At 52.8% G+C, this 25,217-nt stretch overlaps 10 protein-coding genes and 1 non-coding gene across 11 annotated transcripts in view; 7 read left to right on the plus strand and 4 right to left on the minus strand.

Moving 5' to 3' along the window:
* The first annotated feature begins 614 nt into the window (after nucleotides 1-614).
* K489DRAFT_345477 (Vps54-domain-containing protein) lies at nucleotides 615-3,954 on the plus strand. The gene is made up of 3 exons (XM_033602330.1): nucleotides 615-665; nucleotides 727-3,547; nucleotides 3,624-3,954. The coding sequence occupies exons 1-3, from the start codon at nucleotides 641-643 to the stop codon at nucleotides 3,736-3,738; spliced, it is 2,961 nt and encodes a 986-aa protein (XP_033455874.1). The 5' UTR covers nucleotides 615-640; the 3' UTR covers nucleotides 3,739-3,954.
* Nucleotides 3,955-4,379: 425 nt separating this feature from the next.
* K489DRAFT_384328 (uncharacterized protein) lies at nucleotides 4,380-6,316 on the plus strand. The gene is made up of 3 exons (XM_033605833.1): nucleotides 4,380-4,772; nucleotides 4,850-5,302; nucleotides 5,377-6,316. The coding sequence occupies exons 1-3, from the start codon at nucleotides 4,671-4,673 to the stop codon at nucleotides 5,902-5,904; spliced, it is 1,083 nt and encodes a 360-aa protein (XP_033455875.1). The 5' UTR covers nucleotides 4,380-4,670; the 3' UTR covers nucleotides 5,905-6,316.
* A 2,308-nt stretch (nucleotides 6,317-8,624) lies between these two features.
* Nucleotides 8,625-11,644, plus strand: K489DRAFT_384334 (Nop14-like protein). The gene has a single exon (XM_033605834.1). The coding sequence runs from the start codon at nucleotides 8,656-8,658 to the stop codon at nucleotides 11,266-11,268; it is 2,613 nt and encodes an 870-aa protein (XP_033455876.1). The 5' UTR covers nucleotides 8,625-8,655; the 3' UTR covers nucleotides 11,269-11,644.
* Nucleotides 11,645-12,842: 1,198 nt separating this feature from the next.
* Nucleotides 12,843-14,132, minus strand: K489DRAFT_390969 (PLP-dependent transferase; the record flags this gene model as incomplete). Its single annotated transcript, XM_033606649.1, has 3 exons — nucleotides 12,843-13,303; nucleotides 13,358-13,999; nucleotides 14,051-14,132. 3 exons carry the CDS (start codon nucleotides 14,130-14,132, stop codon nucleotides 12,843-12,845), a joined length of 1,185 nt encoding a protein of 394 aa, XP_033455877.1.
* A 706-nt stretch (nucleotides 14,133-14,838) lies between these two features.
* K489DRAFT_384336 (uncharacterized protein) lies at nucleotides 14,839-16,058 on the minus strand. The gene has a single exon (XM_033605835.1). It carries the CDS (start codon nucleotides 15,766-15,768, stop codon nucleotides 14,923-14,925), a length of 846 nt encoding a protein of 281 aa, XP_033455878.1. The 5' UTR covers nucleotides 15,769-16,058; the 3' UTR covers nucleotides 14,839-14,922.
* A 572-nt stretch (nucleotides 16,059-16,630) lies between these two features.
* On the plus strand, nucleotides 16,631-17,731 carry K489DRAFT_81501 (uncharacterized protein). The gene is made up of 5 exons (XM_033608949.1): nucleotides 16,631-16,747; nucleotides 16,827-16,899; nucleotides 16,954-17,076; nucleotides 17,139-17,628; nucleotides 17,684-17,731. The coding sequence occupies exons 1-4, from the start codon at nucleotides 16,694-16,696 to the stop codon at nucleotides 17,522-17,524; spliced, it is 636 nt and encodes a 211-aa protein (XP_033455879.1). The 5' UTR covers nucleotides 16,631-16,693; the 3' UTR covers nucleotides 17,525-17,628; nucleotides 17,684-17,731.
* A 340-nt stretch (nucleotides 17,732-18,071) lies between these two features.
* On the minus strand, nucleotides 18,072-19,495 carry K489DRAFT_384337 (transcription elongation factor). Its single transcript, XM_033605836.1, has one exon. It carries the CDS (start codon nucleotides 19,326-19,328, stop codon nucleotides 18,375-18,377), a length of 954 nt encoding a protein of 317 aa, XP_033455880.1. The 5' UTR covers nucleotides 19,329-19,495; the 3' UTR covers nucleotides 18,072-18,374.
* A 186-nt stretch (nucleotides 19,496-19,681) lies between these two features.
* K489DRAFT_384338 (uncharacterized protein) lies at nucleotides 19,682-21,040 on the plus strand. The gene has a single exon (XM_033605837.1). It carries the CDS (start codon nucleotides 20,054-20,056, stop codon nucleotides 20,717-20,719), a length of 666 nt encoding a protein of 221 aa, XP_033455881.1. The 5' UTR covers nucleotides 19,682-20,053; the 3' UTR covers nucleotides 20,720-21,040.
* A 130-nt stretch (nucleotides 21,041-21,170) lies between these two features.
* Nucleotides 21,171-22,907, plus strand: K489DRAFT_384339 (PLC-like phosphodiesterase). The gene is made up of 3 exons (XM_033605838.1): nucleotides 21,171-22,270; nucleotides 22,332-22,751; nucleotides 22,808-22,907. The coding sequence occupies exons 1-3, from the start codon at nucleotides 21,244-21,246 to the stop codon at nucleotides 22,834-22,836; spliced, it is 1,476 nt and encodes a 491-aa protein (XP_033455882.1). The 5' UTR covers nucleotides 21,171-21,243; the 3' UTR covers nucleotides 22,837-22,907.
* A 479-nt stretch (nucleotides 22,908-23,386) lies between these two features.
* The window catches only part of K489DRAFT_345484 (HET-domain-containing protein), a 5,629-nt gene continuing 3,798 nt past the window's right edge, over nucleotides 23,387-25,217 (plus strand). Inside the window, exon 1 of the mRNA XM_033602331.1 lies at nucleotides 23,387-24,422. Within this exon, the coding sequence (XP_033455883.1) occupies nucleotides 23,642-24,422 (781 nt within the window). The 5' untranslated portion in view covers nucleotides 23,387-23,641. The remainder of the gene's footprint in view (nucleotides 24,423-25,217) is intronic.
* On the minus strand, nucleotides 24,566-24,638 carry K489DRAFT_t60. The gene has a single exon. It is a non-coding gene; the product is annotated as a tRNA-Thr (tRNA).

Below are 25,217 nucleotides of genomic sequence, written 5' to 3' on the forward strand. Positions count from 1 at the left end.
AATGGAGGTCAAATGAATGATACTGGGGCAATCCGACGTCGTCCAGACACGTGATGATCCTGTGACGATCGAATGCCTTAGGCATTTAGTACGCAGCCAGCTTATTAATACTGTAGTAGTGAGGAAATATTTGTTTGTGATCTACGTGCCAGCAGTCGTCCAGTGTCCAGGCGCTACCTTCTTGCTGCCAGACCCGTAGACAAAATACCATGAAGGCGCGGTCCTGGAGTACTTGCATTCAGGCAGTCAAGGTGTGATGATTGAGGCCATTGCACGTCGTATTCCTTCTTGACCAGACTATGTGGGCGTCGTCGCCAGCTTTGTTTTCTACTGTGATGAGGTCCTGGTAGGATCTCGTCTGTCTGTGGCGAGTAACCTAGCGTAGGCGACGGCGGCGGCAACTTTTCGTACTTCGGGGAACCTAGCGGTAATCGTACGCCCCAAGCCCCATCAATATATTACTTAGGATAGGTCGGCTCCCCCCTAATTCGAATGTGCGAAGGCGTGGAGGAAGGCACCCGCGGACGTGGCAGACGACGCGCGAAACCCCACACCCAGCGGAGGAGAACGCTCTGTAACGCGACAAACTCCTTCGCTATGTGAGCTTGTTGTTGAGTAGCGCTGCTCACGCGCACACATCATGTCGACGGAACCAAGCCAAAATTGTACGCCTTTCCATTACTAATAACGGACTTGGATTGGTGCTGACGGAGAGGGAGTGCGCAGCGATATTCGCTCTTCTCCAGCCGCCAGTCTCGAGGAGCGGACAGTCTTCCCAACAGTCGACGCCTTCGACTTCACACAGATTACCCACCTCTCGAGACATACCGCCTGTCTCTCTCAGTCATATCCGTCAGGTCGATTCCTCAGCCTTCCGGAACTACCTGGCTCGTTTTGGGGGTTTGATTGATCTCTGCCAACGCACGCCGCTCGGGTCTGCGGATCACACTGAGCATGTCCATCCCCAGAACGTCGTCGCCCTTGGTCACGATGAGCTCACAGCGAGTGGTAAATGGCGGGCGACGAGATTGAAAAGCGGCCAGCTTGAACTCACGCCGCTTTCAACGATTCCTTCCGTGTACTTTGACAGTAATTTCCGCCTCGAGAATCCACGCGTCTTCGATGGGGTCATTGAACACACGGCAGTTGTACGGCAACATTGCTCCACGCCGGTGGCGAAAGACACCGGCCGAGACTCGAACCGCACTGCTTCAGACGACATGTCCCAGCTGGCTAGGAAAGCGCTTTCCACCAACGCGATGCTGCAAGAAAAGCTATCCTGGTATATGGACACTGTCGAGTGCCATTTTGTCTCTTCGATAGCTCAAGTTTTAGTTCCTTTCTTTGCTGCTCTCGGCTCTCTCCAGAACCTCCAGGCTGAGGCGGCTGAGTCTGCCGAGAAAATCATAACGCTGAGAAACCATCTTGCATACGTGAACAAGAATATGGCAGTCCTCAATCTGGAGATCATGAGGGAAAGGCAGAGGCGAGAGAATTTGAACATTCTGAGCCATGCGGTCATACAGTTGCAATACATCCGCGCTGGTGCAATGCACTGTGAGGAACTCGTCCATTCTGGGCAGCTGGCGACGGCCATACAATGTATTTCTTGCGTTGAAATGCTTGCGTGCGGAATACGGCCTCCACATCTCACCGAAGAAATGCTCCAGCTCATGCCAAACCCACACATCGGGCTGGCCGATTTACGGCGACTGCGAACTCTCGAGGGACTTTTGCAAGGGATGAGTCTGCTTCGTCTCAGGATCGGGGAAGGCTACGGAGCTCAGCTAATGAACATCCTCCTGTCCGATTTACGCGAACACATTTCACGCGTGCCCTCAAAAGACACTCTAGCGCGCTGGATGAGTACAAAAGTATCTGCGCACAGCCCGAGTAGTGGCTCGTCTTCGGGGCCCGCACATATAACGGGGATCGAAAAGCTACGTGCAAATCTTCTACCTGTTCTTGATGGGCTCGGTCAAACAGAGTGCTTTGCTGCAGCAAGCTCGACATTTCGCCAAGCTGTGATCCAAGAGATGACACTTATTCTTCGCCAGCATCTGCCAAGTTCGACCGAACACGACAACGGGTCTGTCACGTCTGTGTCAACGAGGGGAAGCAGTCGACGCTTGACTGAACAGGAAAGTGCAAGCACTATTTCGCGCAATTTACGTGCTCTTGGCCCAGAGGATGCTGCCACCTTCTTCACCACGGTCTTCTGTAGGGTAAGTGAAGCATTACGAAGGCTAGGCGTACAGGTAAAGGTTCTTCTCGATCTCGTGAGCCGTATGGAGAAGGCACCAAGCGGGGTGCTGGAGTCTTCCCAGCTCGGAAATTACGCAGAGTTTTCCGCGGTCCGATCGCCTGACGATCGGAAGGCATCATCGACCCAACAAGACATGATGCAGGCGCTTGACATGTCGACCCTCTTGGAGGAAGCGGCGGACAAGGTGCAATCGGAAATCGTGAAAGTGCTACGCCTGAGAACAGAGCCGACGACCAGTCTCGGGATGGCTAGATTTCTACACTATTTCACGCTCAATCGCTTGTTCGTCAACGAATGCGAGGCGGTCTCCGGTCATTCTGGGATGACTTTTAGAAATGTCATAAAAGACCAATTTCACAGATTCGTCACGCGATTTCACGAAACCGAAAGGCAAAGGCTTGCCCAAAAGATGGAGTCTGAGAAATGGGAGCGCATCGACTTCAATAATGAAGACGCCATGGCCCTAGCACGTGTCCTTCAGTCCGCAACTTGTGACCCTCAGGCATGGCTCAACTACATGAGGTTTGATGTCGAAAGCACTGGGGCGAGCGAACAAATTCCGCAAAGCAATGACGTTTCCGTGGACCACACGGGGACTAAAACACATGCTAAGAAAGGCATGATACTGGCGGCTATTGATCAGGAAACTTTCATGACCGTCGAGTCTGTGGCATTTGCCCTTCGCGGAATAGAACAGTACGCTATCCTCCTCGTGTCGGTCCCGAACATGGCAAACGCGATATCTACGGCACTGCTAGACTATCTCAAGTTGTTCAACTCCCGCACACAACAACTCATCCTCGGCGCTGGTGCTAAATTGACTGCTGGCCTGACCACCATCAACACCAAACACCTTGCGCTTGCCTCCCAGTCCCTGTCCCTTTTCATCACTCTGATACCTTACATACGCGGCTGCGTCAGTCGTCATTCGACAATCACGGTCGCTGGATTGGCAGAATACAGCCGTCTCGAGCGTGTATTCCAAGAGCACCAGTCATTCATCCACAACAAATTCATCGACATCATGGGCTCTCGCGCAGCCGCTTGCATCAGGGCAATGGGAAAGGTCGAGTGGGACGATGCGTCCGAGCTGCAAGGAAACGTCAGCCCGCACGTTGAGACGCTTGTGACAGAGACCCTCACACTCAAGCGAGTACTGAACAAGTTCCTGCCGCCATCAAGCGTAGATAGGGTCATCACACGGGTTTTCGACAACTATCGGAACCAATTTCTCACAGCATTTGACAGCGCTGCTGTCAAGACCGAGTTCGGTCGAGCAAGGTAAGCATTTATTTTCTTTTCGCTCTAAGATAAAAGATACTTCGATCTATGGCTGACTCGTCTTACTTCTTTCTAGACTTTTGCGCGATACGGAACTTCTGGAGGCGAAGCTGGACGACATTGTTGGCGCGGAAGGGTTTGGCGCTCACCTTGCCTCGATCGCCAGCGCAAAACAAATTCCAGGCCAGTAGCTGGAAAATTCCTCTACGCCCCAGCAACACACCCACGCATGAAACTCACATCATTCATTTGCGCCTTACACTCAACACTCAGAACACTCTCCCAATGACTATGTTATTTGAGTCTGTGCTTGTTCTATAACATAATAGTAGTAATTCATAGGTTTTTGGAGGCACCCGATTAAATCGGATCGAGCACGCGAATGAGTGATCTGATACTGGCCCAGCCCGATAACTAATGAACTTGTCGCGTTTTTCACTTTTCTAACGCAACTTAGGAGAAGTTGGTAGTAGTAGAATGTTTACGCGTTTCCATTCAGCTCTCGGAGCGCCGTGTCCGATTTGACCGACATTGTGATTCGCGTACCGTAGCCATGCCGGCCAACCCAGCATAGGCCGAGAGTGCATCATCAAGATAAATATGTACAGTCATTGCACATTCTCTTCCTCACATGTCGCATGCGATCGTTTTTACTTCAATGTGGGAGCATCCCGCAGGCATGATGCTAGACTGACCGAATAGTGCGGATGCATCACCTCGGTATTTGCAGGGGCTGGCCAAGCTTTGCATTGCTCCGCACAAGCCATCGGACGCCACCCCGAACTACCGCACGCGAGGCAGAGAGACTCAACACATCATTGCCTCCGGTCAGATTTTAGAATCATTAGCGAGAGGAGCTCGCTTGAGGCATCCAAATATGGACAGTCCTAAGCTCCTCCCAGTACTAGCCATCTACCCCGGAATCTCGGTCCTGGACCAGGAGGGGCCCTGGAACAGTGGAGTGATCAAACGCCAAGTTCAACCATGTGCCACGCGTGAATGATATCTATAATACTGATCAAGCGCAGCTTCATGATGTTGCGCTAAAGTATTGACGCTCGATAAACGCTCTACAGCTGTAGCTTTGCGCATTGTCGAGTCGCGATACTCACTCGAGCAAAACATGTTCGCCAACACGGTTGTTCCATTGCTGGGTGCCAGCTTGATACTTCTTGCCAATGGTGTAGCTGGCACCAGTCTTGGTCCTGGACCTACAAGACCTATCGTGAGTTTGCTGCTCCGAATCCTCCATGATATTCCTTATCCCGATCGCGACCTATGGGCTGACGCGCTGCTTGGCAGTCGAGTCCATTCTGCCTCAAGGCGACGACTATAGTCACGACACTCACCGAGACAAGCTACATAGAGACTAACTTGGGCTCTACTTCGTACTCGACTTTTACCACAACGACCACCGTTGCGCCTACGACCACGACTGCGCAACCACCCGCAGACTTTACGCCCATCCGCTCCCAGATCGTGGAGCAAGGATACTATCCGTCCAAACGGGATCTTTTTGGTAATCTGCTGGGATGGCTGCCCTTTGGAAACCCGTTCCAGAAGACTACTTCACGAACAGCAGCGACGTCGACTTGCGGCACATCGAAAACAAGTAATCCCGTGCGCTACACCCCGACAACAACAAATACTCCCGTACGCAACACTCCGACGACATCATGCATCTCTACCACGCCAGTGAAGACGACTCCTACGAGGAAAACGACTCCTATTACTAGCACTCTCAGAACAACGACTGTGAGTAGTTTGGCTGCCGCGCATGCTTGCCAATTTCCCGCGCATACATGATCCTGACATCGCCGACAACACAGAAGCCATCATCATATCCCCCATTTGACTGCCTAACTACAACGCTGTTTGGCACCGTGATATTGACTTCGACCGTTACCTATACCTACAACTATCTAGCCGTGAGCTACACTGCAACAACCAGCACCAAGAGCGTCCCCGTCGCGACACACTACGCCGCCTGCGATCCGCCCAACCAACTCTCACGCGTCGAGTCCTTCTTCGACATCAACCCCGACGCCTCTTTCCGGCGCCCGTTCGATGGAGTCTTCGCACCAACGCCCTACGACTGCTGTGTCGCGGCCATCGAAGGTGGGTATGCTTACTCCGCACATAACATCCGGTCTGGACTTGGCGAGTGTCGGCTTTTCAAAAAGGACGAAGGTGCAGTGTGTAAATTCAGTGCGACGAATGGTCCATTCTATGTTTACCCGAATGGCGGTCAGACTTACACCCTCTCGAATGGGTACTGTGGAAGCTGGCAGTATGCGGGCGTCGCGGGCGAACCGAGCATTCTGCCCCCAAAGTCAGCGGCGACGACGTCGGCTTGAGAGTGTGTAGTCTTAGTCCCTTTTTGAGTATAGCACTTGCTGAAGGGGATTTGTTGCAATCCTCCAATGAAGCATAAGGCCCTCCGAAAACAGATGGTTGATCTCTCGTGAACATCCTGTCCGTGATTTCGGCGCGACTTTCAGGATTGGCGAGGACGCCGACGCCCGCGGTAACCCTAACTCTCACTTTTCAGCTTATCTTCCATCTGCGCATCCTCAAGACATTGTCCGCGACGGAGACCATCTCGAAATCTCCCTTATTTCGGCACCCGTTGGGCATGCGCTCCTGCTCTAGACTCTCAACGTCAAATGATGGGCGGTCGTGAAATCCATGCGGAGCACTAAGCGATACTGACGGAATGTGCGGAAGCGGAACCCCATCATCCTGACTATTCGAAGCCACCTTCTGCGGACTTTGTGATTGTCGAGAGATTTGCGGTCTCTAGATGTTGGAAGACAAGAGAGCCTGTTGAATGTGGGCCCGACCGCTTGCTGTCTGCGATGGCGACGCTGGCTTTGGTGTCGTTGCGCGCGGCGATGTGTACCTTTCCATTCTTTTCGTAGAGCATACGCGTCACTTCTTTACCGACACCGCCTGAGGGGCCGGTAACCCCGCTGGGATCGTGAACATCTTTCTCGAAAGAAGAGGGAGATGGCGGGTACATCTGCGTCCAGATGCTGGAGAATTAAGGTTTCTGAGGACGCGGTGGTTTCGTCCGAGTCGCCATATTGCCTTGCTTTCCTACGCCGAGAAACACGGCGATGTGACGGGATCTCATATTGGCTGAAGGAAGAGTCGCTGTCAGTTCTTCGGGACTTTCGTGAAAACAGCGGTGCAGAGGAGCATCAGACAGCCTCGCACTTGACGTCTGACCGCACTGCGTCCATGTTGTGAAGCCATTCACCCCGCAAGCATGATTCCTCGATGGGCGTGCGGCACAGTTGTAGGACACATGAATGCCGCATGTATTCAGCATCTGCAGATGATTGCTACACAGCTGCCAACACAAAGTGTAATCCCCGAAGTTTGTTCCGCAAGGGTTTGTCTGATGGTTGAGCGTTGTACGTCACGCCACATAATCGGAATGGAGTTGGTCGAGTGCCACGAGTCTCGCGGACTCACATGCATACCTGAAAATATCATGATTGCGGCTGACACCACTGGGCTATGTTTCGATGCCAACGTAGTGGGCGTAGAGGACGTAGCTCAAGCTGACAAGGCCAGCGGGAGCCTTGGTCAAGATCAGCGCGGATTGACGGAAAGACGAGGATCTATCCTGAAATGCGAGAAGCCATGCGAAATGGAAGACCTACGCAAATCGATGTATTCAAGGGCGTAAGCCCGTTCACGATCGCAGCTGCACATATTGCTGCTGTGAAGAGCCACAATGCTGTGACGTTGACTTGGAACAGAGCGAGGGGCAGCTTTGGCAATCTGGTCTCTGGTCCGGCATCATTCCTTACGTATCGTGGCTCGATTCCATTCTCAAGTGGACCAGCCGCAGTCTTAATAGCTGGCGTCGCCTCTTCCGAATCGCGCGGCTCGGTGGCCAGTAAGCTGTATCGGGCGTGGCGCGAAGCCATTCGGGATGGATCGCTGGATTCGAAAAGCTGCTGGCCGCTGGACCAGAGAAAGGCACTCGTGCAGAGACTCGGAAACGATTGCGAAATGTTGATGGGTAATGTTCAGAATTCGATTGTTAAGGTATTGGTGGGAGCTTCTCGAAGAAGAATGTAGATTACTATCCAAGTGATCATCGGAACGCAGCCTTCTCTGGAACGTCGAGCGCGCGGCCGGTCAAACTGTGATCAACCAAAACTCTAGAGACAGCGTGGGTGATGGAACACAGAGGTCTCACTTCATCCTAATGACCGGAGAATTTGTCAGAGCATGGCATGCCTCGCAGCTAGAGGTCTGAGCCGTCATGCGTCTGCGTCCAGTGAAATCTCGAAGCTGGAGCGCAGATTGAAATTAGATGCGCTGCGCGTCAATCCGTGACTGTTTATCATTACTGCATCTCTATACACGCTCAGACAGTCCATGGCGCTTTATGCTCTCAATAGATATTCCGGTGTTAGCAATGCCTTCCAATCGAGCAATATGTGACGTTGAGCACTTCCAAGATCCCTAGCCTGCCCGTGTGGGCCTGCCCAGGTGTCCTTAGGGTTGGTATAATATCTATCAGAGTTGGACGGCACAGGCCGGCTAACGACCACTTGTCCCCGACGAACCATGTGATGAGACAAGGTGATGACTTGTGCCGGAGCACACGACTGGCAAGATACAGGGTGGCATTATCTTCCACTTCAACCAAGAGGTAACACTGGCACTGGCTGGTCCTTCCAAGGGGACGAGTAGACCCCGCCCGTGGACAACCTCCGCCGGAACGAAACACCGGACTGCGCCCCGGGGTTGCAAATTGGAAACATCCGTTAGTGGCCTTCGATCTCCGACGAGTCGCACGAGTTATAATGAATGAGAAAAGCGAAAGTGATCGCATGGAAACAGATTAAGCAAGGCTTAGCAGGGTATGGCAGGCGTAAGAATGATCATGGTCGTTGTGCGATGGGTTTCGCGGGCGTGTCGTCTTGCTGGATTTCATGCCTCAGGCTTCTGCACAGACCCCGTATCAACCCTGATGATTAGTCATTCCAGCGACTGAGCCGGCGTTATCGATGAAGCTTCAAAAAAAGTTTCGGCATTTGGAATCCCACGGCCAATATCTCAGCCATTCAACGAGATACCCAGATATGCCTGCTTCGCAGCTGAAACGCCTAAAGGCATCACTGCGGGAACAAGGCATCACAGGTCCTCAAAAATCGAAAAAGCAGAAAAAGTCCCAACATGCATCGGGCGACAAAGCCACCGCCCAGCGCGTCCAGCGTGGCGCCGCTCTGCAACAGATTCGCGAGTCTTTCAATCCCTTCGAATACAAAGCAGCAAATACTGGTCGGCCGGACAAATTCGTTTCGGCGTCACAGTCGAACATTAATGGCACGAAAGGCGGCAAATACAAAGACATCCTCCATCGCCCTGGTGTGAGCAAAAGCAATGGTGAAGCGATGCGCCGCGCGACCCTCTTGCCAGAGTTGCAGCGCAGGAATAAAGTTGGAGGTGTAGTCGATCGCCGAATCGGCGAGGGCGATGTGGACATGACCCCGGAGGAGCGCGCAGCTATGCGATTTGCGAAAGAGAAGGAGAATCGTCGCAAGGGCGCAAGCCTCTTTGACCTCGAGGCGAGTGACGACGAGCGCGGTGGTTTTGGTGGCGGTCTGACGCATGGCGGGAAACGTATTGAAGACCTTGAGGCAGACGACTTTGATGAGCAGGTCTCTCATGGGTCTGACGAAGATGAGGGTGATGACGGGGAGTTGTTCCGCAAGAAGAGGCCTCGGGATATTGAAGACGATGATGGCACGGAGCCGGCGGACACCGCACAAGATGACGAGCAGCCTGAGCGGAAAAGGTCCAAGAAAGAGATCATGCAAGAGGTGGTTGCAAAGTCCAAAATGTACAAATACGAGCGACAGAAAGTCAAGGAGGACGACGACGATTTGCGGGAGGCTCTAGACAAGGACATGGGAGACGTGCTTTCTTTGCTATACGGAGTCAAACAACCAAAGCCTGCTGCCAAGCCCGTCAGCTCAAGTGCGGAGGATGCCGGGCCAAAGATCAACCCTGAGCGGCAGAAACTTCTCGATGGCATGGACCGCGCCAAGGTCGACAGAGATTATGACGTTCGATTAAAGCAGCTCGCGCTGGACACTCGAGCGAAACCATCAGATCGATCAAAGACTGCTGAAGAGAAGGCCGCAGATGAAGCTGAACGGTTGCGCAAGCTGGAGGAGAAGAGACTGAAACGTATGCAGGGCGAAGACGTCTCTGACGATGAACGACAAATCAAAGCCGTGGAGGAAGCAGGTCCCGACGAAGATGATTTCGATGAAGCGGTCGACTTCGGATTCACATCGAGCAATGTGAAAAGCAAGGCGACAGATGCTCTCGTGCTTGACGACGAAGATGAATTTGCGTTGGACGAGGATCTTATTGCGAGCGGGTCTGAGGCAGGCCTCAGTGACATTGACTCTGTGGACGAAAGCGACGATGAATCCGACGACAGCGAAGGCCGAGCTCCTGCGGAAGATGAAGAGGATGAGTTCATTCGTGACATTCTGGGCGACGACATGGTCAAGGCTGCAGGCAGCAAAAAGGCCAACGGTGTGGCCACTGGATCTAACACTGCTGGAATCGCTTACACATATCCTTGTGCTCGGAATCACGCAGAATTTCTCGAGATTGTTGGGCCGCTTCCAGCGGATCAATTGATCACCGTCATCCAACGCATTCGAGCTTTGTACCATCCATCCCTCTCTGCCACCAACAAAGACTCGATGGCGGATTTCTCCTGCGCGCTTGTCGATCATCTCTCATACATGGCATTAGAAGGTCAACCGATGACTATTGCTGAGCAGGTCATTCGACATTTACACTCGCTCTCCCGCACGTATCCCTCGCAGATTGCGAATGCTTTCCGCAAGCACCTGGCGGCTTTCCACGAAAGAGGGCAGCCGACGGCGGGCGATCTCATGATACTGACTGCCATTGGCTCCATCTACCCAACTAGTGACCACTGGCATCAGGTCGTCACGCCTGCAATCACATTGATGGCAAAGTGGCTAAGCCTCAACAACCCTGCTCCCGGCGCTAATGAAGATGACAAGTCGATGGGGACTGGTGCTTTCCTCGTGGCACTATGCTTAAAATACCAGACCCTCAGCAAACGCTACATCCCCGAAGTTGTTCGCTATCTTGAGCGTCTCTTCACGGCTGCAAGCACTGAAGCTACCCTCAGCCTCGATCCACATATCGAAAACCTCCTCACGGCCGCCGACATGTACCACGACAAATCCGCCTTCGTCCAAACTTTCACTCCATTCCTCTCTCTCCTCAAACGCCTCAACCTCCGCAAACCCCACGCACGCCTCACCCTCCTAATCAGTACCGCCCGCCTGAATCTCCGACCCCTCGAGCTCCACCACCACCGTCCCCTGCCCATCCGCATGAGCATCCCCAAATTCGAAGAATCCTTCAACCCAGACAAACACTATGACCCCGACAAAGCACGCTCCGATGGCAAGAAACTCCAGGCCGAGTACAAGCGCGAGCGCAAAGGTGCCCTCCGGGAACTCCGCAAGGACGCAAACTTCGTCGCCCGCGAACAGCTCCGTGAGAAGAAGGAACGTGACGTCGAGTATGAGAAGAAGTACCGCAGACTTGTCGCTGAGGTGCAGAACGAGGAGGGCGCCGCGAGTAGGGAGTATGAGAGGGAGAAGAGGGCGAGGGAGAGGTCGAAGAAGAAATAGTAGTGTTGCTGATGAGTTGAATGGTGTAAATAGATCAGAGTACGACACGAAATTCTGTAATGTAAGATTTTCATGTTCATGCCGTATGCACCATGGACTCACGCCCGCTGTAAGGAGGCTGGTGAAGGTCTGCGCAGACTGCATCTATGCTCCCGGAATCTCTCAATCCTGAATCGCGACACTTCGATGTGACAAACAACATTAGACATGTCGTCAATCGAGGGATAAGCGACTACTTGGGTATACCACCGTTCGAGGATGGCAACCCATGTTCAGCCGGTATTTCCTTCACTTTATTGACTCCATTGTCGGCTGCACTCCCTGATGGTAATTCCAGCAACAGAGCATAGTCTTGATAAGTTCTTCTCTCATCCCACCCCTTCAATTTGATGACACTTCTCCGGTTCCTCCTTTCGTAAACGAGGATGGAGTAAATCCGGCCTGACGAGTTGGGCATGATATATAACATTGCGCTCAGCACGAAGAGCTGTTCGGCTGTGCGGTCAAGGGCGGCTTCCGCCTCAACGCTGCAGAGCCGGCTTACCAGTTGGAAACTCACGGTCGGGTTGTCCCTTGGGATGGACAGTACATCGAAGATCTACGGCAAACCCTCGGTGTGTGCAAGATTTGGTACGTGTGTGACTCAGTCTTGCTATGCATTGTCAGTTAACCCACAGAAAGGGCTATATATCCTACTATCTAACTCTACTACGAACAAAAATACCACCGACCTCATCTCTCAGGCCGGGCAGATGACGACTTACGGGATTCCAAATGATGCTTTCCAAACTCTGAATCCAATATTCGTGCTCATCACAGTACCTGTACTCAAGCGTTGGAATTTTCCCTACATGCAAAAGACCAAATTGTCCGCTCGAGCGACGGTACGAATGATGATCGGCTTCGTCCTGACCGCAGCTTCGGTGCCTATCGCCGCAGGTGTATAGCAAGCCATTTACAACGCCCCGCCGTTCTTCAACATGCCCCTGGAGTGCCCAGCTTCCCTGAATGGGAGTAAGCCCAACAATTTGAGTGTGATGCTTCAGATACCGATTTACTCCATCGGCGCGTTCGGGAAAGATGTTGTGGTCAATTTCAGGTTCCGAGCAGACCAAAAGTCTTGTGACCGGAACATGAAATATTCTGTATAATGCCCACCTATGTTGGCCAGGACATCACACAAGCCTTGTAACACATCAAGTATACGACCTAAGTCTCTAGCTTCAAGTCAAATCGAATCGAATCGAATCGAAATCGATTGATTTGCTGGTTTCCGCATCTTGAACATGACGTATTACCGACTGCACAGTTGCTACACTGGGTTTGTTCCAGCTCGATGGAATCAGCAAAGGGTCATTTAATCGGCAACGACCTTGTAAGACTCTGCTCTGTCAGACAATATGTGTTGGACTGAATAGATCATAGGTGCGAGACTTGGATGCATTGGACCACAGCGAGTCTTGCATCATGATGACTCTGCCGCGCGTGGGCTTGTCACGGATGTCTCATACTATCCGACTCCTTGCTTGATCTCGCGCCACCACGCCTCATAGCGATTTACTACTACCTTCCCGCTATATTCTAGCTTTCATGTCCTCACAGATCTCGCGCAGCTGCAAACCCGCCGTCCGGAAGTCCTCGCAGGTGACGTAGACCGGCGCGCTGAGTCGGACCCACCACGCGCCTGCGTAGGAGAAGACGTTGACGGATGTGCTATGTTTGGTGATCATGGTTTCCATGATCCAGCCGCCAGCATCCTCGAGGGCTGTAGCGTGCGTCAGCGCGAGCGGCAAGCGAACGTTGGTCATGGCGCAGTTCCCTAGCGTTCCTTCGTCATTCTCTAACACTTCGGTCCCGAGGATCTCCGCCACGATCTGACCGCCAGCGCGGGCGAGATGAAGACCGTATGCGGTGATAGCCTCCTCTCCTGTCCGCCCTTGCCACGTTAGTGCGACACGCCAGCGAATCGCAGCTGGGATACACATATAGGATGAATCGTCGAGGGTGCCGATGTTAGCAAAGTTCGCCACGAAACCTTACCCGAAACCAAAACTAGTCGGGAGCGAAGAGCGAAGCAGAGAGTGATTACGCTGCGGTACATAGAGTACGCCACAGCCACGCGGCACGTATAGCCATTTGTGACAACTGGTGACGAAGAAGTCGGGGTCCAAGGCGCCAAGGTCAAGCCGTAGCTGGCCAATGCCGTGCGCGCCGTCGATACACGACAGTACGCTATGCGCGCGGCACAGAGCCGTCAGGCGCTCGAACGGCATGCGTACTCCCGGCAAGGCGTTGATCGTGTCGAACAGCACCAACCGTGGCGTCTGCCCGGCTGCACGCGCCGCTATGATGGCCGCCTCGAGCGCGGCGCAGATAGAGGCGTCGGAGACGGGTAGGGTGTAATCGACGGTCGTGGTACGGAGCTGGGTCGTCTGCGCCAGGTAGGCGAGGGTGTTTGCGAAGGCCTGATAGACCGTAGCAAAGGTTATTACGACGTCGCCGGCGCCGCACGCCAGGCTCCGTAGGACCGTCTCGATCCCATTCGTAGTGTCCGGCACTAGCACGCAAGTGTCCCGCGGCGCGCACAGAAATTCCTCGGCGGCGTGCCGCGACGTGTCGAGGAGATGCGTGCGGTATTCGTAACGCACGAAGGCATCCGGGCGGGCCTCGGTGCGTTCCTGGATGCCGCGTAGCACCTGGCGGACGGGCAAAGGGTATGTGCCATAGGAGCCTGACCGCTGCTATAGTAAGTCCACGTCGTCGTCGAGGGGAGCCGACATACCATGGTTCAGATTCCGATAGCCCGGGGCGAGGGCAAAGTGGGCCGCGACTTCCTCGCCGCATTCCGTTGTAGTTTCGCCCATGTGCGCAGGTTTCGCTATGTACTCCTCATTGTAGCGAGAAGACTTTTGGAGACTCAGATGTTCGGGCAACTCCTGTGTTCTACTATACGTAGACGCTGGCACGTTTGTGTAAGCTCGGCGTGTGCTTCAGAGGATTCCTTGCGCGATCCATGTTGAATGCTTTTGTCCGGCATGAACCCGGAAGGTACATTCTCATAGTGCTTCGGACGTATACTTAAATTCAAACGAGCATTACGATCAAGACGCCACTTATACCGCGTTGAGACTCCAATGACTCGTGCTAGATTAGTCATATGCTCTGCCTAAAAAGCGATAAGAGAGCCCGGCGCTGGCCGGTGATCTTTTCATCGAAGCCGCGTCGAGCGGATACATAGTCGAAATCTTGGCAACGCAGATCGACGGTAAGTTAGGTGTACACTATCCCTTCGAAGTCTTGTCATGTGGGCTTTGGCGCCGGCGAGTCTGGGAATGTGGTACGAGATTAGGCTGGAATGTGGAAGAGGCACAATTGGAGCGCCTTCTACATTGCAGGCGGCCTATATGCACTCTCTCAATCCGGTGTGCTGATTGACAACAACCTTTCGCCATTCTTTGGCAAGAGCAACCATGTCAATATCCTTGTGAACCATATGCGTAAGCTGAATTCGCGATCATGATACAACTCGAAGACATAATCACAAGGAAATAACTAGAGAGAGTAGAGCGACAATTGAACGACTTGGTTTCAATTCGATTAGACTGTATTGCCCATAACAGTTCCGTCTCAGATGTATTATTCATGCAAATTGCGTCAGCTCCGTGAGCTAGGCGCCCACCGATAAACCGTTCCACCCTCATGTTCGCCATCGAGCGTCTCCTCGTCACTGTCACTGTCACTATCCCTGTCAGTCTCCCGGCTATACATCTTTTCAGAAGGTGGATCTTTGAAGGATTTTGCACCCTGAAACGTCAACCTTTTGCCCGTTTCGTAAGGCTCGCATTTTGGGGGCTTTCCGATCGTGATTCGCTTGAGGTGATATGCAAAGATCTGCTCTCCCACTGTACCAAATGAAACTCTTGTATATTTTTCATCTTCCCAGTCGAAAGAGAGTGCGAATCTCGAGGCCAATCTAATCCTTTTTGATTCCAGAGAATTGCACGAATATGATAGACATGACAATGAGGCGCCTTCGAAGACCTTCAACCCAGTGACAAGCCAGACATGGTTCTTTGAGGTGAAGTGTCTGTCATCGCTTGCAAAATCCAAACCCGCACGTGTCTCCAGCATGCGCTGCACACTATCGTACTCGCAAGTCTTCTGGATGTATTCCGCGGACGGCTCAAAATAGATGGTCTTGAAAGTGTCGAACTCCGCCGTCAATTCCCAGATAAGCTTTTTCTCAGCGCCGAAGATCCGCTGTATCGGTTGCTCGGTGAGTTTCGGGCGAGCGGTGTCTTTACTCGTCCAGGTCCCTTTGTGGCACCTTTTGATGGAAGTGTAGACTTCCCATAGCTCGGGCGCGAAAACAGCATCCTTGTTGATGGGTTCGTTCTCGTCCAAATCTGTCGGTGAGAGTAGCAAGGATCCCAATTTCACTTCGCTCGTTGGGGGATTGTACCCGGGATAGCACATGTAATAGGTCTTGCTCGGAGACATCTCTTTGCAACCAAACTCCTGCAATTAGATGTCGCTCGTGCACAATTCGGTCGCTCTCAGTCTACGTTCTCGCTTCGGCCAATTTTGGAAGGCAGTATCGTTGAGTTTGACGACAGTCTATAATGCGACAGTCGAGCGTCGGGCCTTATATATCAGGGATGTTCAGTACCTAGGTATGTAACACTACAGAATGTGATCCTGTCGGCAAATTCCTCGCGTAACGCCGGCGCTTGGAGCCACATGGCCGATTATACGCGTTCTGACAGGCCAAGGAGAACAGCTACGACACTGGAAAGAGGTAGAAAAGACTGCCAGACGACAAGCTCGAACGATAACGAAAACTTACAGTGAGAATATTCGCGAAAGGGTAAGCCCTTCGTGACTTCTCAGAGCACTGGAGATCCCGAAATAGTGCTTTTATGCGACAATGTACAATGACGTGTCAGTTAACCGCCGACGATCCTTATGCCTACATGCCGTACTTTGATTGTGAGAGTTCTCTTACATCTCCGTCCAGCACCCCACGACCAGGTGAATTTATAGGCAGAATCCAGGCTATTTTCTTTCTGGAAGATGTCGTCTATTGGCTACCCTCTTATGCAGCCAAGATCTACGCTAGGGTCCAGAACGTTCGGACCAAGCGGCCGAAGTCTGCAGACAGGCGCTAAAATGACATCGCCAGTGGCCTGACCTGTTTCTTCGTGAACAAAGTCCGAGTCGCTGAGGGTTCCTCAAGCTCGGAAGGTCTTGGCTTGCCAAGGTGTGCCTGCGCTCCAGAAGCTCCAGATCGCAATCAAAAGGATATATAGTTTCGTGGTTTAAAGTCCTCGGTCGTTCAAATTGTGTAATTATCCCTGTTGACCATATTCACTGTTGGTTGTCCAGCTATTTCACTCGCATCGACAACCCTCGAGAACACAACAATATGGGTCAGCCGTGGGTAACATTTCTTACACTCCTCGCCGTGCCATCCTTGCTTGTTGTAAGTCCACTTCTCTACCGCGGGATCGAATCGCACGATCCCGCGATCGATCAATCTACTGACCGATGATCCGCAGTCGGCTGCAGAACTCTGCAACACGGTAGTCGCACTACCACAGAGCAAGTACAGTGGCACATTTACGTGGCAAGGTACGACTCGTACGGTCGGTACGGTCAGTAGCACCGCTTCTGGGAACTTTCAAGTTACACGACCGACGGGAACGTCAAGCTCGTCCCATGGAGGAGGAACTATCGACTGGAATCAGCTTGGAACAGATGCTGTCAACGGCGTAGGATTTAAACGGCGCGACCATGATGAGTTCAAATGTATGAAAACCAAATGCCCGATTCGAACCTCGCGGTCCTCTCTAACCCACATCCGTATGCAGGCCAGTCGAACCAAGTTTGTCTCAACAACGATTTGAACAATGTTCCATTCTGCATCGACAAGCGTACCGGCGGGTGGTATGGCGCAACGGGATACGAGGGCAATGTCGTGAGCGGGGAATATTCGACCCCGAGTGGTGCGAAAGGCAACATCTACCAGGGACCATGCCCAGGCGATCTTTACGTTCAAGCGTCCAAGGGATGTTCTCTGTCATCGTCCGGATCATCCATATCCAGCGCTCCGACGTCCGGATCGTCTACCTCCAGCGTTTCAAGAACCCAAACGCCAACTCCTACGCCCAACTTCGCGATCCCTGCAAAGACGAACCGCTGCCTCGGAGTCCCATTCCTTGCGGCGTTCGCAATTGTGGGATGCTGCCTAGTGTAACTGCCTCACCTCAAACGTCTTGCACCTCTGAAGGTATGCCGAACAGGCCATCGTGGCGACATGCCATGATTGGGTCAGGAGAAGTATTCGGCGATGGATGTACCGTACTCGTCTACCGAAATTCACTTCTTCGTAGCGTGATGGGCTGACTAAGCCAAGACAGGCGAACTGTCCTGACCATCAGCCATGAAACGATCGACACGATGGAATGATAATGACCGGGGAGATGGATTGTTGCAACCTTGCTCTTAGATGACAAAGGGCAGCCACATAATTTATCGAGAGTGGTCATCGTGAATAGGTCCATGAACATCAAAAGCCTTGAATCGAAAACATGATTTCTCCGTTATGGTTGCCAGATGAAGGCCGCCAGAAACTCTCTCAATCCTTCTTGGCCGCGACTTGAAATGTGGTCGCAAGCAATCGCACTTGAGTCCACGTCGAAATCGTGCTCAAGTCTTGATGCTATCTTGTTCATGTTTCGGCCAGATCTTACAAAACGGACATCCGCCACGCGAAGTCCTGATGCGCAAATTTGTGGGAGGCATGGATCGGTCTCGTCAGAGCGAAGATCTGAAGTATCATACACACGCGCGTGCGTCCACAGGACAGCACGTACCGGCCATCAAAAACCCGAGAAGCGCTGAAAACACGCCTCGACGATTGATAGAAACTGGTCAATATACAGACTGCTTCGAAACGCTGTTCTACTTCTACGCACGATAGCCCTGACTGCTGCTGCCCATCGGCCATGATTCGTAGCGCAGTCTAGCGCCGCTGAGATTTCGTTATCGTAATAAAATACATGTCCTGGTACATCAAAACATCCACCGACTCATAGATCCGCTCTCTAGCTGAATTTCCACCGATGTCCGCAACTCACGCATTCGCAAAACGTTGTGAGCGGTTCATCGGCGCTTCGCGTCTGCGCCTGCGAGTAGCTCACCTTAAATGCCTTGCACTTTCCGCACTGCATGGTTGTGCTGATCGCTTTCTCCTCCTTCGCCGTCATGGCCGCGTTCATGTTCTCTTTCTCCAGCGCTTTGTCCTCCGCCTTTTTCTCCGCGCTCTTCAGATCTTCCGTCGTCATAGCGACAAATGTCTGTGGTGAGATCGCTCCAGAATAGACGTCTTGGCGGAGATTGGCGTTGGGTTTCATCTTGAGGTTCTGAAATAGGCTGCGGATCTGCGCTTTGTATTCGGCGCTCGTGCTAGATTTGAAATGACCAAAGGCTGCGGTCTCGATCGCTTGCGCGACTTTGAGAATGTCGCTGGGCGCATGCTCGGACATATAGGCAAGGCCATCGTACATCAGCTTTATACAGCCGTCTCGCACAGGCTCGCCAGTGAGTTTGAAGTTGATGCCGTCGGTCGTCGTATTGCGCTTCTCGATGTCGACTTTTGGTCTGTCTTTCGGTGGCTCCCTCTTTGGATCTGAGCTGATTTTTGCGGCTGGTGCAGGGCTGCCGCTTGGAATCTGAACTCCGTTTGTGGCTGCTGAAGCCGCTTTGTTCGCTCCTGCTGGACTCGCGCCGGCGCTCGCAGCTTTTTGCCTTGACACCTCTTGCTTCCACTTGTTTACCAACTTCCCTGCGAGCTCGCCAATCTTAGGATCCTTGTTTGCCGTGCGCACCCTTGTGACCGCAACGCCAATCTTGGACCTTCGGAGTGAGTCCTCGGTCACCTTCACAGTCTCCAGCGGCTTCATCAGGGCCAGGATTGTGCTGGCCGGATCGCCTGACTCCATCGCTTTCGTGATCTGCTTCGCGATCTCCAGGAGATCTTTGACGTCCGTGGCGGCCATGGTGAGCGAAGAGCGCAAATTCCCTCGCTGCGCCTGGTTGGCGTGAAGTCCGATGACACCGCAGGGAGCCGAATGGATGTGTGATGGCGCGGAGAGTCTGGGCGAAGATCCGAGTTTATATACACGCTATCTCGGGCCAATAATGATCTTGTCGCAACAATGAACAGGCAAACCCTGCAACACAAGCGAACGATGTCGCGTGCCTTGAGTGGAAAGCGCGGGTAGCTTTTCGAACATGCTCGGCAGACCTTCCATGTAGGCCGTCGCGATAAGAAGCGCTGCCATAAGAACACGCACCTGGGCATTCACCAATTCACCCCTGGTTTGCAGGCTCATCCGATATATGATTCTGCTAAGATATCCCTGAAACCGACATCGACACACTTCTTGGCGTAGGATTTCTACAAAGCTGCGAGATTCACGATGACTTGATGGATCTGTGTCACGCCCTAGACCAACGCTGCTCGTGACGTCAATTCCGCTGGTCGCCTTTCCTGCTCAGTAATAACAGTGAGTTGTAGCAAGAACACATCATGCCGGTGCTCCTGCCGTTCCGGCTGTTTACGACGCTCAGCCGTGTAAGTGACTGTTCCAGAGCTTATCTCCTCATCGCCTAGGTAATATTCCTTCCAGTCAATACTTTGGTCTTCAATGAGCCTATCACTCAGAGCGATTTGGCCTCACAAACACATAGTCAGCTCAGTAGCCGCACGAGGTGTGACGAGATGAGCACCACGACGTCTCAAACGGAGGCTGCTACGCAGCGAGTCACGCGAGACTATTCCGTTCGGAACGTAGGGGGATACACAGAAATGTTTGTCCAGCCACAGCGAACGAAGCAACTCGGCTTCCCAAATCCGGCCTTGATCTTTGGCTTGGTAGCGTACAAAGCAGTTGCCAGTATGCTCTCCGACCAGCTCACCGAGAAAGTTTCGCTCACAACGGTGAATAATCGATCAAGGTCTAAGGTCGCTGTGGGCTCAGGCGAAATGGAACCTCGAACCTCCTCTAGATTACCTTGCGGCCGCTGTACCAGGACCGGGATTCATTGCCGCCGCAATACACGGAGACACCTTCAGCTTTCCATTTTCGATACAAAGCGCGTACTAGGCGTAAAGTTCATGCCGCAGAATGCAATCGTCGGTGAAGGAGAAGCGGCGTGTATGTGTCGACAGCGTTCGTCCCACCGTCGCGACCAGCTCCCAGAAGTTGAGGCCCATGCCGTGTTGTCACAACGCGCGGAGCAAACAATCGCCGTCGTACAAGCAAGAGTTGATCTTCCATGGGACGATGGCTTGAACAACGACGAAATGATGTACCTCATGGGCCTCAAAGCCGGTTCTGCAGCCGTTGCAGTCGGCGTCGCTGCAATGATCATCGCCCCTTGCTAGAACCAGGTAATTGAACACCTCTACAGAATAACCACAGGCTCTTGGTGCAAAATGGCCTCGCGAGTGCAAAGTCTTCGCATAATGCCAGGGAAACAGAAGTGGAAGAGTCTATACCACCGAAGTCATCGCTCCCCGAAAGGAAAAGTATCATTTGAAGAAAGTAATCATTATGGTATATCTAGAGCTGTCAAGGCATCTTGCGCTGTCTCTACTTCATCTCGGGAAAGTCGAGGCGCATCCATGACAAGTTGCGCGCGTCCTTCGTACCGTTTCCGAGTGTAGTCAATGCCCAGCTCATGAAGTGCAAGCTGGACACGCACGTGTGTAGTATGATCTAATTGAACAAATGTGAAGTCCTTGGCGTAAAAACCCATCTCCTGCGATGTCATACCGCGTACATGTGCCTGGTTCTCGCCTTGTTCGTGCGCGGCGAAGGCCAAGCTGTGCCACGCAATTTCGGCCAGTGAGCGCCCCGTCAAAACGCCACGTGGGTCTCTCTTGTTTGCTGCAGTCATTCGCGACAGATGCCAGAATCATCCATCACGCCATGCGCCAATCGAGAAAGAAGTGCGAAAGTGGAATATTCAGACCTCGAGCGATCAATGCCTCTGGGAAGAATCTCTAAATTATTCAACGAGCTTAAAGTAAAAGCAAGAAAGACAGAGGCCGAGAGCAACACGCCGCCCAAATCGACAGCTGCAGGGACCTCCGCACCTTCCGCGCCCAACTTCGTCATGGGAGCCGCTCTTTCCCCTGGCGCTGTTCGCCTTACGGTACCGTCTTCCAACGGCGTTCTACGGCCCGTCAACGGCGAATGGTATTTTGACGACATTGATGCCCAAGCTGCCGACACGGGCGACCGGCGGTTCCACCAATGGCTCATAGCCCGTCCGCCGGGCGCACCGGCCGACGTATTCGTGCTTTGCAATCTGCAGACCGGGACATACGCTGGGGTCTGGCGTGATGAATGGGGGACTGGTAGCCACCGCGTCAAATGTTCCCCGGGCCATCTGCAAGCCGCAAACATTCAATTCCGCGTCGAGAGTGCGAATGATCCCAATGACGATAAACTTGTCCGCTTTGTGTGGCGCGGAGATGAGAGTAAGGTGCTCATGCGAAAGCCTGACAAGGACAGTATCGCGGTACGTCAAGTTGGTGATGAGGATGCGGGCGCCAAAACCTTCAGATGCGAGGACATTCAGTACGACTACGAGACTTTCCCCGATTGGATGAGCAGGCTGCCGGATGACATCGCTTTGCATCATGTCAATCTACCTTCCACTCATCAAACGCTCGCACTGCATGGTATTGGTCGCGTGAGACCTGACCTAGGTTGGACTGGCAACAATGACGACGTTACTCGTCCTTGGGGCCCTCTACCCGTGTTCATCGATAATCCTCGCTGCCAGGACGTCTCTTTATGGGAACAGCTTCAGATGGGTGTGCGCTCACTGGATATTCGCCTGGACCTCAACAAACTTCCAGTACTTCGCCGTGAGGACGACGGCAGCACGCACGAAGAGGGGCGGTACTTCCTGTACGCACGTCATGGTAGGTCAACTGCGAGATCGTAGACTCCGCAAGTCTTTACTTTGCTAAATTATCAGTGTAGGTCTTGCAGAAATGGGTCATTCCTGGAGTGCCGTCTTGCTGATACTACAATCATTCCTCCGTGCAAACACGGGCGAAACAGTAATTGTCAATGCGCGTTACGAAAAGGCAACACCAGGCTCGAGGGATCGGTGGACTGACTGGCTGGCTGCCTTCGTCGACGAAACCAGGCCGTTCTGGGAGGACCATCCCGATCAGCCAGCAACGGTATACAAATGGTGGGAAGATGGCTCGAAGGTCATGAACGACTTACAGCTCCATGAAGTGAGAGGCAAGATTATCCTCACAACTGATGGTGACTACATGCCGGCAGATGAGGCTGACGGTAGAAATCGGGGTATGCGTTTCTTCCCTCGAGACATGGTCGCTGTGGGGAAGTATGACAGCAAGCGCGACGAGTGGCCTCAGCAGCTTTCCTCCGGTGAGACCAATCTGAACGCTTCGAAGAACGAGCAGGATACCAATCGCTACTATCAGACCAGTCTAAACGTCTCGGGACTACCTGATCCGCTCGGCTTTGCCATCACATTGCAGGGAATCTTCACGAACAACCCGCTCCACCTCGTGCGAAATGTCACCGAAGCAAAGGAGACCAAGGTCAATGAGGTTTTCGATCCTATCGACTTCTTTCAGTACCTGCGCGAGGAGTGGCAGAAGCGCGGCGACGACAGCCCTCTCAGCGAGCGATTGCTGGGGAAAAATGGAGCACATCGTCTGGGCAAGGTAGACGTAGACTTCGTCGATCAGATGCGTGACTGGACGGCAAATATCGTCCGCTCTAATCCTACTGCTCCAGGAAGGGAATTCTAGGTGGATTGTGGCGTTTTCGGTGTAGTCTGGCACTTCGTTTCATCATAAGTAGGCTGCTCCAAGATATTGTGTCGAGTCGTTTAAACCAAACATACACTATACCGTGTCCGTTTGCGCCGCTGGTGAAGCAACAGTGTCTGTTAGGGTCTAGCCCGGTGAGGAGTCGCGTGTGGGGCTTGTCATGTCCTGGACTGATCTTTGGTGTGCCCAGACAGTATCGAGCACTCGGTCAGTCATACGCTCAGACTTTGACATATTCCGATATCCGCAGATCATACAGCAAGGCTTCGGCGATTTTCTCTCGGCAGAGAAGTCTCAGGTGCAAGCTTACCAGATGTCATAAAGAAAACGTAGAACCACCACGCTGGTATGCGCGAAGCCGCCATCGGGGCCGTCTCTAGCCATCCTTTTTACTCGCCTGTGCCCTCAGCACAGGCTTAGACTCGGATTGCGTCTTACCGTCCACTCTTGAAATCATTCGGGCGATATTGGGCATCAATCATGCTTTGTCAGGCGTGCCAGGACTCGATCCGAAAGCTTTGGGCGGCTAGACCTAACGAGCCACGGATCGTTGACGAGCCTCCAGAACTTCGCATATTACGCATATTTGAGCTAGAACCGTCACCCTTATGGCCCATGGGTTTCTCATGTAGGGAAACACCGCATCACACCAAGGTCAACGATCTCCACAGCGCGTCAAGGAACGGCTGTCCAGTATGCTCCAACTTTTGGGACAATCGTGCATCAAAATCGGAAAACTCGCTCCCGACGACCCGACACTCTAAAAGCTGTCGCTTTACCTACATGGAACTCAACTATACTGGCCCACGTATACGTCTCACGTTTGGCTGTTTTGAGGGACATGTTCACTCAGGTAAAGAGCCTTGCTATACCCTAAATGAGGCCGGACAAGAGGTCCCCGTTTCCAGAAAACGGCCTGTTACTGCAACGTGGTTTATTTTACCTAACAATGTTTATCATGCTACGAGGGTGCTTCAAGGAGCAAATACCGGCGCTGGCGGAGCATTGGAACTTGCGAAGTCTTGGCTACAGGATTGTAAGAGCCACCACACGAGGTGTGGACATCCGCGAAAGCCCACCTTCTTTCCTACGAGACTACTAGATCTCCAGGCTTGTGAAGTCTCTTTCGAATCTCACGTCAAGCTTGTCCTTACTTCATCGGAGCATATAGTGGGCCCCTACAACACTTTAAGCCATTGTTGGGGGAGAGAGCCGTTTCTCTGCCTCCTCGATTCTAACCTTGATGAACTCAGACGCAGAGGTGGCCACAAGCAAGTCAAGCAAGTCTGGAGCCTGGACTTGGCTTGACTTGAGGCCTCAAAACCGTGGGCTTGACTTGCTTGAGAGGTCCGAGGGGATGGCTTGACTTGCTTGACTCGGCTTGAGCCAAAAGGCCAAAAGTTCAGCCACCTGCGAGAATTGAATTCGCGACCTTGGAGTCTACGATCCCCTTGCTCTACCGCTGAGCTAAGATGGCCAGAGCCATAACAGCTGGACCATTTGTGCCGATGTCTGACCCGGTGTTTTCGGGGCATTTCAATGCTCTCCGAGGGGTGGTTTCTCGGACCGAGTGTTCGGGCCGACACGGAGGATGACGATGTCGTAGCGACGTCGTCCGCGCGACGCTGGAGGTTGGTAGTGGCGTGACGACGTGTCGTGCGTGACGTGGCGATCAGTCGCCGTTCGAGGTTTCAACCGACAGACGGAGATCGAGGTATTGACAATACGGCTGAAGTCATGCTGTTAAGCCGCCGCATTTCGTCTTTCGTGATGCTGACGACGTCCTGTTGAAGCCAAGACTTCATAATCATCAGTGATTCAGTAGTGTCGTCCTGCATCATACGTCTTCTCGGTGACAACGTGTTTCCAGCGTTACTGAACAATCGCTCTGGCTCGTCGGACATGGCTGGCACGGCGAAGATGTCTAGTGCCATTGCTGACAGCTCTGGCCACGTTGTACGCTTGCTTAGCCAGTAGGACACTGGCGATTGCTGAAAGCCAAGATCACTAGATGGAGTCTCCGCCAAATAAGATGCCATCTGATCAACATGCCGAT

The sequence above is a fragment of the Dissoconium aciculare genome, assembly GCF_010015565.1.
Source record: "Dissoconium aciculare CBS 342.82 unplaced genomic scaffold K489scaffold_15, whole genome shotgun sequence".
Classification (NCBI taxonomy): Eukaryota; Fungi; Ascomycota; class Dothideomycetes; order Mycosphaerellales; family Dissoconiaceae; genus Dissoconium; species Dissoconium aciculare.